This window comes from Pteropus medius, unplaced genomic scaffold (assembly GCF_902729225.1).
Source record: "Pteropus medius unplaced genomic scaffold, Ma_sr-lr_union100, whole genome shotgun sequence".
Taxonomy (NCBI): Eukaryota; Metazoa; Chordata; class Mammalia; order Chiroptera; family Pteropodidae; genus Pteropus; species Pteropus medius.
Genome location: NW_024353905.1, coordinates 287,422 through 302,650, shown reverse-complemented (window position 1 = coordinate 302,650; position 15,229 = coordinate 287,422). Strand labels below are relative to the sequence as shown.

The 15,229-nt window shown below is 44.2% G+C and overlaps 1 protein-coding gene and 1 non-coding gene across 3 annotated transcripts in view; one reads left to right on the top strand and one right to left on the bottom strand.

Annotated features, from left to right (window-relative positions):
* Positions 1-15,229, top strand: part of SMC1A (structural maintenance of chromosomes 1A) — a 33,060-nt gene that overhangs the window by 1,962 nt on the left and 15,869 nt on the right. The window contains exons 2-16 of one of the 2 annotated variants that reach the window (XM_039851442.1): positions 717-905; positions 1,018-1,130; positions 2,086-2,289; positions 2,385-2,623; positions 3,249-3,507; positions 3,601-3,741; positions 8,068-8,150; positions 8,304-8,511; positions 9,498-9,683; positions 9,776-9,955; positions 10,052-10,198; positions 10,288-10,425; positions 11,289-11,405; positions 11,512-11,618; positions 14,585-14,726. In XM_039851442.1, the coding sequence (XP_039707376.1) occupies positions 717-905; positions 1,018-1,130; positions 2,086-2,289; positions 2,385-2,623; positions 3,249-3,507; positions 3,601-3,741; positions 8,068-8,150; positions 8,304-8,511; positions 9,498-9,683; positions 9,776-9,955; positions 10,052-10,198; positions 10,288-10,425; positions 11,289-11,405; positions 11,512-11,618; positions 14,585-14,726 (2,453 nt within the window). The remainder of the gene's footprint in view (positions 1-716; positions 906-1,017; positions 1,131-2,085; positions 2,290-2,384; positions 2,624-3,248; positions 3,508-3,600; positions 3,742-8,067; positions 8,151-8,303; positions 8,512-9,497; positions 9,684-9,775; positions 9,956-10,051; positions 10,199-10,287; positions 10,426-11,288; positions 11,406-11,511; positions 11,619-14,584; positions 14,727-15,229) is intronic. The other variant, XM_039851444.1, reaches the window with a different exon arrangement.
* LOC120593590 (5S ribosomal RNA) lies at positions 5,140-5,258 on the bottom strand. The gene has a single exon (XR_005650395.1). It is a non-coding gene; the product is annotated as a 5S ribosomal RNA (ribosomal RNA).

The following is a 15,229-nucleotide window of genomic DNA, read 5'->3' as shown; positions in this document are numbered from 1 at the left end:
GTGCCTCAAAGAAGACATTCATTAAAACATTTTATTTCCTGTCAACTTGAAGGGAGGTCTAAAGGCTTGTTTTAATTTAAATTCAGGTTAAATATTTTTGGCAAGATCATAGATGATGCTGTGTCCTTCATATTGTAACACAATAGGGCTATATCTTTTTAGAATTGTGGTAAAATACACATAACATAAAATTTATCATCTTCACCACTTTTAAGTGTCCAGTTCAGCAGTGTTAAGTATATTCACATTGCTGTGCAACCGATCTCCTGAACTTTTTCATCTTGCAAAACTGAAACTCTATACCCATTAAACAACAACTCCCTATTTCCTCCCTTCCTCCAGCCCCGTTGTTTATTTTAAACTTCGTTGAGATCAAAGTATGTTAGATTTTGTATCTTGCTTGTTTATCCTATTGTGGGTTTTTTCCTCATGTCATTAAAGGTTGTAGAACAATCTATTCTTTGAACATACCATTTCCTTAGATGGAGTTCTGGTTTTTGACTGCTATAAGTAATAACTGCAAAAGGACTGTTTTTCTAAGCCTTTGATTCTGGGCTTTGTTTGGGCCCAGGCTTTATGGAGGTAGAGCAATATTTTCACCTCCTATGAGTCTGAGCACTGAGTGGTTAGGGAACATTTCTGTTCCTCTCAATGTCTCTTTTATTCCTTTTCTTCTCCCCTTCTTGAATTCTCTACTTTTTCCCTTCCTCCCTTAGGTAAGTCAAATCTCATGGACGCCATCAGCTTTGTGTTGGGTGAAAAAACCAGCAACCTGCGGGTAAAGACCCTGAGGGACCTGATCCACGGAGCTCCTGTGGGCAAGCCAGCTGCCAACCGGGCCTTTGTCAGCATGGTCTACTCCGAGGAGGGTGCTGAGGACCGCACCTTTGCCCGTGTCATTGTTGGTGGGTGAGGCTGGCCAGAAGGCTCTCCTTGGTTCCTGAGAGGTGGGCTAGACTAGCTGGCTGGGGTGGGAGGGAGACCTGACCCTTGGCTGACTCATGTATTATCTTGTAGGGGGTTCCTCTGAGTACAAGATCAACAACAAAGTGGTCCAGCTACATGAGTACAGTGAGGAATTAGAGAAGTTGGGCATTCTCATCAAAGCTCGTAACTTCCTTGTCTTTCAGGTGGGCATTTTTAACAATTATTGGCTCTCTGCATTTTGCCAACCCTTGGGCCTACTCTATCTCCAGCTCCATCTCCTCTGAACTAATGTAGCAGCTTCCTCACTGGGCTTCCTGACTCCAGTCTGGCCTCTTCCAGTTCGTCCCCTAGGCCAGGTTCATCTTATGAGGGCAGAAATCTTTTTCTTTCTCTTCTCTCCTTAAAATATTTCAGCGATTTCTCATTGCCTAACGATGGTGGTTTTTAAATTATAGTCTCCAGATCAGCATCAACTGGGGACATGTTAGAAATGCACATTCTCGGGCCCCCATCCCAGACCTACAGACTTAGAGACTGTGGGGTGGAGCCCAACAATTGGTGTTAGACCAAGCTCTCCAGGTAATGATGATGTATGCTAAAGTTTGAGAACCATTGCCTTTGCATGAAATCCAAACTACTGTCATCTAGGAACCATTGCCTTTGCATGAAATCCAAACTACTGTCATCACCATCCTTTGGTTCTTGCCCACCTCATTAGCCTCATCTGTCAATACTCTCCCCCTCTAGTCCTATGCTCCAGCCTAATTAAACCATTTACAGTTCCCCAAATTGACCTGCTTTCTTTGGCTTCGTCTCTCTTTATTGGTTCTTCCCTATCTTCCAAACTCAGTTTAGATGTCAACTTTGGTAATCTTTTCCATATAGACACCCCTACCAGTCTCCTGCTCCCAAGCTTCATTTAGTCCTTTTTTCTGCTACTTCTGTCATTGCACATAACACACAGTGTTGGCTTTGCTTCTGTGTCCTGCTCCGCATGCACTTCAAAAGGCCAGGAATGTGTCCTCAAAGCACAGTGTGAAATGTGGCACCCAGTGTGAGAGGGTGTCAGTGAGCTTTTTCTGAATGACTGAGTGAGAGTAGGTAGGAGAACTGGGCTGGTTAGGGTCTAAGTGGGGAGAGTGTTTTGACCTTTACTAGGGTGCTGTGGAATCTATTGCCATGAAGAACCCCAAAGAGAGGACAGCTCTATTTGAAGAAATCAGTCGCTCTGGGGAGCTAGCCCAGGAATATGACAAGCGAAAGAAGGAAATGGTGAAAGCTGAAGAGGACACGCAATTTAATTACCATCGTAAGAAAAACATCGCGGCTGAACGCAAGGAAGCCAAACAGGAGAAAGAAGAGGTAGGTGGCCAGGCTACCTCTGGGCCCTGAGGGGCCAGCATGGGGAGCCAGTGCCTTACTGATGCACCCCTGCCTCCATGCCCGTATTTGCACAGGCTGACCGCTACCAGCGCCTGAAGGATGAGGTGGTGCGAGCTCAGGTACAGCTTCAGCTCTTTAAGCTTTATCATAATGAAGTAGAAATCGAGAAGCTCAATAAGGAACTGGCTTCTAAGAACAAGGAAATTGAAAAGGACAAGAAGCGTATGGACAAGGTAGAGGATGAACTAAAGGAGAAGAAGAAGGAGCTGGGCAAAATGATGCGGGAACAGCAGCAGATTGAAAAGGAGATCAAGTAAGAGGCAGGCCTTGGCCTGCAACTTGTGGGAAACCAAGAGACTATCCTCTAGGGCTTCCCTAAACCTAGAGTCCAGTGCTCACACTACTTTCTCTGTTTTCCCCTTGACTTACTTTGGCCAGAACCAGGCACGTTTCTTGACTTTCATTTTAGACAAATAGAGTCTAGTTACTCAGGCTCTGGGTAGATAGGCACTCAGAAGAGGGAGAACTTGAAAGGGGTGGTGGCCTTCCCAAGCGAGAGGAAGCGATGAGAGGCTCAGGTATTAGAGTGGCTGGGAATGCCTTCCTAGAAGAGGAAAACTGGAGCTAGAAGTTTAAAGGACAGGACTTTGGAAAGGTTAGATCAGATGGGGGACAGCTAAGCGAAGATAGGGTGTTCTTGGGAGTTGTTACTGAGGGGTCTGGCCTGGCTGGTTGAGGCTGAGATGGTAGCTTTATCTTATGGAGTGGCTGGAATGCCAGGCCGAAGGTTCCAGGGAGTAGTCAGACTTCCCCTTTTTTGAGGATCTGTGGGGCCTCTGGCTGTTGTTCTTTTAGGCAATTCCTTGAGGCTGGCTGGTGTGGGAACTCTCCCTTCTCCAACAGTATTAACTGGTTTTCCCCCTCCCCTCTGGCAAAAGGGAAAAGGATTCAGAACTGAACCAGAAGCGGCCTCAGTACATCAAAGCCAAGGAGAATACCTCCCACAAAATCAAGAAGTTAGAAGCAGCCAAGAAGTCCCTACAGAATGCTCAGAAGCATTACAAGAAGCGTAAAGGCGACATGGATGAGCTGGAAAAGGAGATGCTGTCAGTGGAAAAAGCCCGGCAGGAATTTGAGGAACGGATGGAAGAGGAGAGTCAGAGTCAGGGCAGAGACTTGACTCTGGAGGAGAATCAGGTAAGCTCTAGGAGGGTTGGGGGGATAGGGAGATCACTGGGCTGACATGGACTGACTGGTCATCCGTGTCCTCCTTCCCTGTTTCTAACACAGGTGAAGAAATACCACCGGTTGAAAGAAGAAGCCAGCAAGAGAGCAGCTACCCTGGCTCAGGAGCTGGAGAAGTTCAATCGAGACCAGAAAGCCGACCAGGACCGGCTGGATTTGGAAGAGCGGAAGAAAGTAGAGACAGAGGTGAGTATGGGTTACAAGACTAGAAATGATGGTCCAGAGGAAAGGCAGTAATGATAGTCTTAACAGTAATGACAATAACTAACATTCAGCAAGCACTTACTATGTGCTAGGCACTATATTTTATATATATATTCACTAATGTAAGTCTTCTTTTTCCAAATGAGGAAACCATCACAGAAGTGAAGTAATTTGCCTAGGGTCACCTCATTATTAAGTGACAGAAATAGGATACGAACCTGGGCAGTCTAGCTAGCTCTAAAGCTCACACTCATGAGTATACTTCACTTACTGCCTTCCTAATAACAATAATAGTAAAATAACAGTAGAAACTTGTTATAGTATCCTAAAGCCTACAGTGCGCCAAGTATTCTGCTAAGCACTTCTTTGGCAGTAGGCATTAGTATTAATAGCTACCCTATGTTAGGCACTTAACATGTGTTTTCTTTTTTAAATTTATTAACCATTCTTTAAAACTTTTTTATTTTTCAGTTACACTTGACACATAATATTAGTTTCAGGTGTATGACGCAGTGATTAGACATTTATATAACTTACAAAGTAATCACCCTAATAAATCCGATACCTATCTGATACCATATATAGCTGTTACAATACTACTGTATTCCCCATGCTATACTCTATATCTCCATGGCTATATTGTAACTACCAATTTGTATCTCCTAATCTCTTCCCCCGTCACCCATCCCTCCAATCCACCTCCAATCTGACATCCATCAAAATGCTCTCTGTATGTATGAGTTTGTTTCTGTTGTTTATCCTGTTCTCTAAATTCCACATATAAGTAAAATCATTTAACATTTGTCTTCCTCTGATTTACTCTACTCAGTATGATACCCTTTAGATCCATCCATGTTGTTACAGATGGTAAAATTTCATTTTTTTATGGCTGAGTAGTATTCCATTATACGTGTGTACCACCTTTTCTTTATCCATTCATCCACTGATGGACACCCTGGTTGCCTCCATATCTTGACTATTGTAAATAATGCAATAAACATGGATGTATATGTCCTTTCGAAGTGTTTTGGATTTCTTTGAATAAACACCCAAAAGTGGGATTACTGGGTCTTTCTTTGTCTCTTGTTATAGCCTTTGTTTTAAAGACTATTTTGTCTGCTGTAAATATTGCTACCCCAGCTTTTTTTTTTTATTATTTCCATGAAGTTTTTTTTTCCATCCCTTTACTTTTAGTCTGTGTATGTCTTTTGATCTGAAATGAGTCTCATGTAGGCAGCATATATAAGGGTTTTGTTTTCTTATTCATTCAGCCACCCTATGTCTTTTTATTTTTTTAGGCGAGGCAACCCTTCGTCGACCTCACAGATTGCAAGGACCTTGTCAGCTTACAGTCCCTTATTTTTTTATTTTATTTTTTTACACCTACAGCACCTGGTCTTCCTAGGTGGTCTCCCATCCAAGTACTAACCAGGCCCGACCCTGCTTAGCTTCCGAGATCAGACAGGATCGGGCTTGTTCAGGGTAGCATGGCCGTAGACCACCCTATGTCTTTTGATTGGAGCATTTAATCCATTTACATTTAAGTAATTGTTGGTAGATATGTAGTTATTGCCATTTTATTATTCATTTTTAAAAATTTTTCTTAAGTCCTAACATCTTGTAATACTGGTTTGGTGGTGATGAACTCCTTTAGCTTTTTCTTGTCTGGGAAGCTTTTTATATGTCCTTCAATTCTAAACGATGGCTTCGCTGGGTAATATTGGTTATAGGCCCTTTTCATCACTTTGAATATTTCATGCCAATCCTTCTGGCCTGCTAAGTTTCTGTTGAGAAATCAGCTGAGTTTTATGGGAACTCTTTTGCAGATAACTAACTGCTTTTCTCTTGCTGCTTTTAAGATGGTCTCTTTGTCTTTAACCTTTGGCATTTTAATTATGATGTGTCTTGTGTGCGCCTCTTTGGGGTTCATCTTGTTTGAGACTGAGCTTCTTGGGCTTGTATGTCTGTTTCTTTTGCCAGGTTAGAGAAGTTTTCTGTCATTATTTCTTCAAATAGGTTTTCAGTTTCTTGCTCTTTCTCTTCTGGTACCCCTGTGATGTGAATGTTGATATGCATGGTGTTGTCCCAGGTTCCCCTTAAACTGTCCTCATTTTTTTGGATTCTTTTTCTTGTTGCTGCTCTGATTGGTTATTTTCTGCTACCTTATCTTCTACATCACCGATTCAGTTCTCTGTTTCATTTAATCTACTGTTGATTTTCTCTACTCTTCATTCAGCTATTATATTCTTCATTCTTCATTTCTGACTGGTTCTTTTTTATGTTTTCTGCCTCCATTTTTGTTTTCTGTCTTTTTGTTAAAGTTCTCACTGAGTTCATCTACTCTTCCCCTAAGTTTATTGAGCATTCTTACAACCAGTGATTTGAACTCTGCATCTGGTAGATTACTTGTCTCCATTTTGCTTAGATCTTTTTCTGGAGCTTTGTTCTGTTCTTTCACTTGGATATGTTTCTTTGTCTTCACGTTTTGGCTGCCTCCCTGTGTTTGTTTCTATGTATTAGGTAGAGTTGCTATGTCTCCCAGTCTTGGTAGAGTGAGCTTATGTGGTAGGTGTCCTGTGGGGCCCAGTGGCACAGTCTCCCTGGTCACCTGAGCCGGGTGCTCAAGGTGTGTCCCTTGTGTGGGTTGTGTGTATCCTCCTGTGTAGTTGAGCCTTGGTTGCTATTTTAACATTAATAGGAGGGATTGATTCTCAGCCATTTGGTTGTGAGGACTGGCTGTGACTACAGTGGAGGAGCTGTTGTACAGGGGCTGACCCTATGGAGCAGGATTTGCTTTAATGGGGCTCTAGTGCCTGCCAAGTCTGACCTTTGGGTGTGTCGTTTTGGAGGTGGTTGGGTGATGCCCTGGTATGCTCTGAAGCTGTCCACTGGGTGTGTTGGTTCTGGGACCTTTTGAGATGGGCACTGTTGCAGGCCAAAGTCAGCCACTGCCTGTTCCCTGTCCGGGGCCACTTTGTGTAAGCTACAAAGTGATCTGCAGATGATTGCCACCTGTGCTGGGCTTGGAGCTGCCTGGGAGAGGCTGAGCTGCGAACCAAGGCGGCTGCCCCTAGTGCCAGGCTTGGGGCCAGTTAGCAAGAGGCATGGGGCGTGCTGAGGCCAGATGCCTCTTGTTTGAAGTTTGTGGACCTTTGAAAGTCCACAGCATGAGCCAAGACAGGCCATTTGTATGGAAAATCCACTGGAAGTGGCTTGGGCGATCCTGCACATTGGGTCAGGCGGGGTTTTAGGGAGTCACCAGGGCAGGACGAATAATGTTAGCCAGGTTGATGGAGACTCAGATATGGCAGCTGACTGCCTCTGTATGCTGGTAGGGGGGTTCAACAAAGGAACAATGGACTAAGCCAGTACTTTTGGGAGAAAGCTGCCTTTCCAGCCCCCGACCTGAAGTCAGACAATTCAGTTCCTCCCCATATGTTCCTTCCCATATGTCCAGCTGCTGCCCCAGCACTGGAGCTCAGAGATAGTGAGTCCATCAGCAAGTAGGTCCATGCATGGGCCCTTTAAAGGAGTGCCTGGAACTCTAGCCACCCTCCTTCTCACTCAGCCACAGTCTCCCCTCGTTTTCACAGTCAGAAGTTATGGGGACTTCTCTTCCCTTGGAGCCCTGGGCTGGGGAGCCCAGTGTGGGCCTAGGACCCCTTGTTCCTCAGGGAGGACCTCTGCAGCAGAGATATCCCTCCTTGTTTTTAAGCAGCACGGGTGGACGTGAGACCAGCCCGTTCTGCATCTTCTCTTGTCCTAACAATCTCGAGGAGGTGTCTTTTGTATATCCTTAGTTATAGGAATTCTATTCAGCTAGATTTCAGTTGATTCTCAATGATGGTTGTTCCGTAGTTCAGTTGTAATTTTGAGGTGGTGGTGAGAGGAGGCCAGGACAACATTTACCTACTCCAGCATCTTGACTGGAACTCAAGCACTTAATGTGTATTTCTGAAGTGGAGGTTATCTGTTTTACGATGAGAAAACAGAGGTGCAGAAAGGCCCCAAAAGCTTTACTTGGCCTTGGTTTGAGCCTTCCTGAGTGGTGAGGAAGATAGTCTAGGTTGGGTAGAACACTATGAAAGGATCTCATTGGGCCCTGGGAGGCCCCATCAGTTAGCAGAGCCACTCCGAGCACTGTCTGTATGTCTGCTTTTTAGTAGGCCTCCTGCATTATTGACAGGCTGTCTTGGACTTTTGGGCTCTTGGATGAGTGGGCACATAGCGGCTGTAAGCCCAGGCCCTATGGTCTTGGAGTTTATTTGCTCAGCCCCTGGTGATGGAGTATATTTGTTTCTCTCTCAGGCCAAGATCAAGCAAAAGCTGCGGGAGATTGAAGAGAATCAAAAGCGGATTGAGAAACTGGAGGAGTACATCACAACTAGCAAGTATGTGGCTCTGCAGCCTTCCCTCTTAACTTCTAGGCCTGTTCTTGTTAACCCTACATGTCCTGCCCCTCCCTAGGCAGGACCCCCAGAGACCCTCTCAACCAGGAGTATTTCTTGACTAGCCAGAGTAATCCCTGTCTCCTTACTTTGTAGGCAGTCTTTAGAGGAGCAGAAGAAGCTAGAGGGGGAGCTGACAGAGGAGGTGGAAATGGCCAAGCGGCGTATCGATGAGATCAACAAGGAGCTGAACCAGGTGATGGAGCAGCTGGGGGATGCCCGTATTGACCGCCAGGAGAGCAGCCGCCAACAGCGAAAGGCAGAGATTATGGAAAGCATCAAGCGCCTGTACCCCGGCTCTGTGGTAAGAGTGTAGAGAGAACTCATTTCCTGAGCATTTACTTTCATACTTACTGTCAGGTCATTTTCCCAGCAATTCTGTGAGGACAGGATTGCTAATTCCATTTTCACAGCTGGGAAAACTGAGACTCAGGTTAAATGACTTGTGTAAAAGAGCACAGCTTATGAGTGGAAGAACTGCAGTTCAAACCCAGCTTGTTCTGACTTTTAACCTCATGTTTGTTTTTTTTTGGTCACGCCAGTTGCATCTTTCCGAAGGTTTTGCCTTGCTGTGTCTGCTTGTGGGAGGTGGGAAAACTGGAGAGGCCCTTGGAAGAGGGAGGGGCCGTGGGGCAGGAATTGGTTTTTCAGAAAGTAGCTCTGTGCAGGTTTCTATATGAGCTCCCTTGGCGTGTACCATCTGACTCATTCACCAGATTTTATCAGATATCTTGGCCTCTTGAGTCAAATTCTGACTTCCCAGATTTCCCGAATATTATCCCTCTATTGCTGTAATCCCATTTCTGGGTTCAACTTAATTGGGTACCATAAATATTTCCTGATATCTCCTCTGGACACTGCTGGGGAGTTTATAAGGGTGATTTAGGCTCAGTCCCTGTCCTCAAAGATCTTTCCCTGTTTATGATAGTTCTTGGGTTACTATGGTTGGTTTTGGGGGCATGGAGGAAGTGAATTGAGAAAAGAGATTTCTTTTGCTGGGTGCTTGTGAGAATTTGTGATAATGTATGTAGGGTATCTGGCATAGTACTTGGAGTGGCAGTGGTCTGTGAAATGGTAAAAATGAGGTTTAGAAAGATGATTTTGGATTCAGACATGACTGCCTACAGTTGTTGTTGCTTTGGGGCCACAGAGTAAGCTTTTCCTTCATAGCTTGGTGGCTATGTTCCTGATACAGATTCTGGTCCATCCCCCTTTCCAAGTTGGGAATTGGGGTTTCTGAGCCAGCTCCTAGAAGCCTCATGCTTCAGTTTTCTCTTCTGACTTTCTCAGTATGGCCGCCTCATTGACCTTTGCCAGCCCACACAAAAGAAGTATCAGATTGCTGTAACCAAAGTTTTGGGTAAGAACATGGATGCCATTATTGTGGACTCGGAGAAGACAGGCCGGGATTGTATTCAGTATATCAAGGAGCAGCGTGGGGAGCCTGAGACTTTCTTGCCTCTTGATTACCTGGAGGTGAGGCTGGTTGGGATTGGGCCAGGAGTGTGTGTGGAGGCCCCTCCTCCAAGTCCTCCATGTTCTGCCATCTACTGAGCTTCTTCTCTTAGGTGAAACCTACAGATGAGAAACTCCGGGAGCTTAAGGGGGCCAAACTGGTGATTGATGTGATTCGATATGAGCCACCTCACATCAAAAAGGCCCTGCAGTATGCTTGTGGCAATGCCCTTGTCTGTGACAACGTGGAGGATGCCCGTCGCATCGCCTTTGGAGGCCACCAGCGCCACAAGGTATGGATGCCCTTGCCCAGATTGGAGCTGGACAGGCTTAGTATTGGAGATTCTTCTATTCAGCTCTTCCTTCTCTCTTCTCTCCACTGTGTGTAGACAGTGGCGCTGGATGGGACCCTGTTCCAGAAGTCAGGAGTGATCTCTGGTGGGGCCAGTGACCTGAAGGCCAAGGCGCGGCGCTGGGATGAGAAAGCTGTAGACAAGTTAAAAGAGAAGAAGGAGCGGTTGACAGAGGAGCTGAAAGTAAGCAGCGTTGTCTCTAGGAGTAGGGCATCCTAACCCCAGGCTAGCCACCTTCTTAACACCTTGCCCTTTTTTCTTGTCCACTTCAGGAGCAGATGAAAGCAAAGCGGAAAGAGGCAGAGCTACGTCAGGTGCAGTCTCAGGCCCATGGACTACAGATGCGGCTCAAGTACTCACAGAGTGATCTAGAACAGACCAAGACACGACATCTAGCCCTGAATCTGCAGGTGGGATCTAGCCTTTAACTTTGTTTTCTAAAGGCTATCCTCCCATTCCTGGCCTGGGATTCTCTAGGGAACTTGTCTCATTTCCCTCTCTCCTCCCAGACTGCTCTAGGGAACCAAGCATAGTATATTGTCAGACAGCCAGGGGTTCAGATCTTGGCTCTGTGTGATATTAGGCAAGTTACTTAACCTCTCAGTGTTAGTTTTTTCATCATTATCTGTAAAATGGGAGTTAGAATGCTACCATAGGGTCGTTGTAAAGATTGAACGAGTTAATACAGGTAAAGTGTTTAGATTTATTCCTCGTACCCAAATACTCGGTAAATGTTAGGAGCTGTTATTAGCATAATTCATTCATTTAATAAATGTTTGAGCTTCATCTAAAAATGAATTGAAAGTGAGCTGCAGGCATTTCAGTCCCTGTGGGTAGAGGTGCTCTTCTAGGTATGTTAATGTGTTTGATCATGAGGTGCTTCCCCAGACCACCCTGGAGGTGTTATATGTAGTGTGTGTGGTGTGTGTGTGTGTGTGTGTGGTGTGTGTGTGTGTCTGTCTCATTTTGGCTTTTTCTAAAATCAAAAAATCTGAATTCCAAAACACATCTGGCTGCGAGGGTTATACATAAGGGAGCATGGACCTGTAAGTAATCATGGTTATTATACCTAGCGCTGTGGATTGAACCTGGCTGACTGGAGGCCAGGGAGGAAGCTATGCGATGGCTTGAGTGAGAGATGGTGGAGCCTAAGTCACATTCTCTCAGAGTATAGGAAGCTAGTTCTTCCTGTCCATGGGGCCAGAGTGCTCAGGGTGGCTCTTTTCCTCCAAGGAGCTTGGTCTCTTTGCCCTCTCAATCCTGTTTCCTGCAGGAAAAGTCCAAGCTGGAGAGTGAGCTAGCCAACTTTGGGCCTCGCATCAATGATATCAAGAGGATCATCCAGAGCCGGGAGAGGGAAATGAAAGACTTAAAGGAGAAGATGAACCAGGTTGGTAGAGGATGAGCCATGCTAGCATGTGCATCAGGGCAGGACTGGGGTTGGAAGCAGCATTTTGACCCAAAGGGCCTTTATCTTCCTTTGCTTCTCCTCTCAGGTAGAGGATGAGGTGTTTGAAGAATTTTGTCGGGAGATTGGTGTACGCAACATCCGGGAGTTTGAGGAAGAGAAGGTGAAGCGGCAGAATGAAATCGCCAAGAAGCGGTAAGTGGAAGTGTGGGTAGAAGAGGAAACTGAGATGCCTTTGAGCCCTCAGCCTGATATCCTGGAAAGTCAAATGCCATCATCATAAGGCAGAGAGCAGCTCTTAGAACGATGGGCGTCTATTATAGATCAGCCTTAGAGAACATTAGTGAGGCAGTGTCACATAGTCTAGTGGTTGAGAGTGCCACCTTTAAACATGGTTTACCTGAGTTAAAATCTCAGCTCCACAATTCATTATTTTGGGCAGTGACTTGATCCCTGAGCCCCAGTTTCCTCATCTGTAAAATGGGGTAATAATGACATCTGTCTCATGGCATTGTTGGACAGATCATATGAAATAATCCTGATAAAGTATTTAGCATAATACTTAGCACCTACTAAAAGCAATAAATATTAGCTTTAATTGTTATTATCCTGATGAGCAACGAAGGGGAGAAGGAACAAAGTTCTAGGTTGGAAAAATAGTAAGAACAAACCACAGTGTTTCTTCTCTTCCTCGCTTTAGTTTAGTCATTTGTTCAACAAACTTTTCTTGAGTACCTATATTGTGCTAGGTATTGGAAAGGCCAGGAGATGGGGATAAGACAGATGAAAACGACATAGTCTCCCTGAAAGAGCTCCTCCCCTGGACCCTGTGCCTCGGTCAGTTTATCGAGCCCATCATCCATACAGTAAATATTCATTGCTCTTCTACCCCCAAGCCAAGCTCAAGGGATATAGAATTGCATCAGAGACTGGCCCTACCCACAGGGAGTTGAGTTTTGGAGTAGTGGGGGAAACAAACAAGTAGATCAACGATTTCAAAACAATATGATGCTGTACTTGAAGTAGATACAAAGTACAGAGGAAATGGTTAAGGAACTGCAAATCAACAAGAGGAAAAATAAAATCTGGAGACAATAGAAAACTGGACAGAAGATATAGTTAGCATTTCACTGAAAAAGATGCATGCTTGAATGGCTAATTATGAATTGATGTTCAGTCTCATTCCTAATCAGAGAAATGCAAATTAAAACAATCTAATGGAATTTGGTGAAAATAAGTCTCTGTAAGCCCTACGACTTAGCAGAGCCACTGCTGGATATATCCCAGTGAGAGTCTTATCACAGGGTCACAAAGGGGCACATTCAGGATTGTTCATCTTGACATAATTTACGGTGGTAGGATGTTGGCAGTGTAGACGGCCATCAGTGGGGGAAAGTACAAGTTAAATGTGATGAATATCTAGGCTATGGAATACCCGTAGCAGTTCAAAGGAAGAACTAGATTTACAGGCAGTACCATGGATAAATTTATAACACTGTACATTTGTGTAAATTTAAAAAACAAAATGACATTTTGCAAGGATATGCATTTTGAAGGCTATATACATATGTGTATATGTGTGTGTGTATGTATATACATGTATATGTGTGTCACTTTGGAGTACATGCTCATTGTAAGGAAAATAATGGGAGTGAAAATTAGGAATTGAACCAGAGAAGACAAAGGAAGGGTCTTGCACAGACAGCAATCATAAGTGTGTTGTGAACTATAGGGTGTGATTAACTTAACAGGACCAAAAAGAGAGTAACCCAACAAAGTGTAATAGAAACTAAGAACCTGCTCACAGCCTTCAGGAAAGGTTTTACAGAACAAGGAATGATGAACTGAAGACCTGTAGAGTGAGTAGGATTTAGCCAGCCGGGCAGCAGACAGAAGAAGAGAGTTCCCAACAGTGAGAACAGCATGCTCAGAGGTGTGGGAGACTATGCCTTGTTCTGGAAACTAAATAGTTTTGAATGTCTGGAGCATAAAAATGGGGTCGGGTGGAAGGCGGAGGTGGTGGAGAGGTCTGCAGGGGCCAGATCACAGAGGGCTTTATGAATCATGCTTAGGAGATTGGACTTAAAATTACATCGCTCAAAATTATAGAGTTAATTACATTCCATTTGGATTATAGTGACTAATAGGTTTAAACTGCTAACGTGACATCTGGCAGCATCTGTCACACCATATTGGGCAGTCGAAAGTTAGCCCTGCCTGGCCTGCTAGTATCTATGTGCCGGTTACATACTCTTTGAGTTTCTGAAGAGATGGGGAAGAGAACAATAATAGGAATGTAGTATCTTCTCCATGGTTTTTATTACCCAATCTCTGTCCATTAGAGGTTCTGGAATCTTGGGGTGGGGGTGCGAATGTGGGAGTGGTAGTTGGAAAGAATAAATATGTGCTGTATACCTGGCAATAATGATGGTAACTAAAACTTGCTGAGTACTTACTGTGTGCCAGGCATAGTTCTAAGTTATACATATTGAGTCATTAAAAAAATCTTCCAATAACTCCAAGGTAAGTACTGTTATTTCCATTTTACAGATGGGTAAGCAGAGGTAGAGAGGATAAGTAACTTGCCTGAGAGTATACTACTAGAAAATGGCAGATTTGGGATACTAATCCTCTTATCCCACCACATTATATTGCACTGATGCCATAGAAGGAGCCTGGGTTTAGGGTTATACCTGGGTTTCAATGTCACATTTGCCATTTACTAGCTCTGTGGCCTTGGGCAAAGTCTTTTACTTCTTGGCCCAAGTTTCCTCATTTGTAAAGTAAGGATAATAATACCTATTCTGGAGCCGCTGACTAAAAGATTAGAGGTAATGTATGTAAAGTGCACAGAAGCTTAGTAAGTAGAAATTATAGCTGGTGTGTTCCGGTGGGCCTTTTTGTGCTTCCATCTAGGAAGCTGGTGGGGAGGTCTGGAGTCCTCCAGTGTTTAAAGGCAAGGTTAAAGAATTTTGGCCCAATCTCCCCTGCCTTGTGCCATTTCCTAGCCTTTTCCACAAGGCTAGGCTGAGGAACTTAGTTCTCCAACTTTAGGAGACAGTTTTATTGTGGATGTGGGTGGATGAGCTGAGTGGTGACTGAAATTCAGCAGTAACCCAGGATCCTTGTGCCCTGGGCCTAGTTCTCCTTTCTCTCCACAGTTTGGAATTTGAGAATCAGAAGACTCGCTTGGGTATCCAACTGGATTTTGAAAAGAACCAACTGAAGGAGGATCAGGATAAAGTACACATGTGGGAGCAGACAGTGAAAAAGGATGAAAATGAGATAGAAAAGCTCAAGAAGGTAAGGAAGGAGAGCATGAAAAGACAGACCAACAACTGGGAGAAAAATTGGAAGAGATATAGTAAAAGGATAATATCCATAATTTATAAAGCTGTAATTGAAATAAAAACACCAAGACCTAAATAGGAAAAAGAGGGGTATGTGGTACAAACAGTTCAAGAACGGATTCAAATAGCCTATAAACATACACATAATTTAGATACTAGAAATCAGAGAAATGCAAATTAAAGCAACAATCAGATGTAATTTATTTCTTATCACATTACCCAGGATTTTTTTCAAAGGATAATGCTTAATACCGCTGGCCCTGGCATGTGAGACTAGCATTCTTATACCATATGGCACCATCCATCAGGAGTCTTCAGAACGTTTGCTCTCTGTAACTCAGTAATACCTGAGGAAATCCAAAAGGCTGGCACAGCTTTGTGCACACAGGTTGATGTTTACTACAGGCATTAATAGTTTCTTAGGGGAAACAATTCAGTGTCCCCTGAGAATTAGGA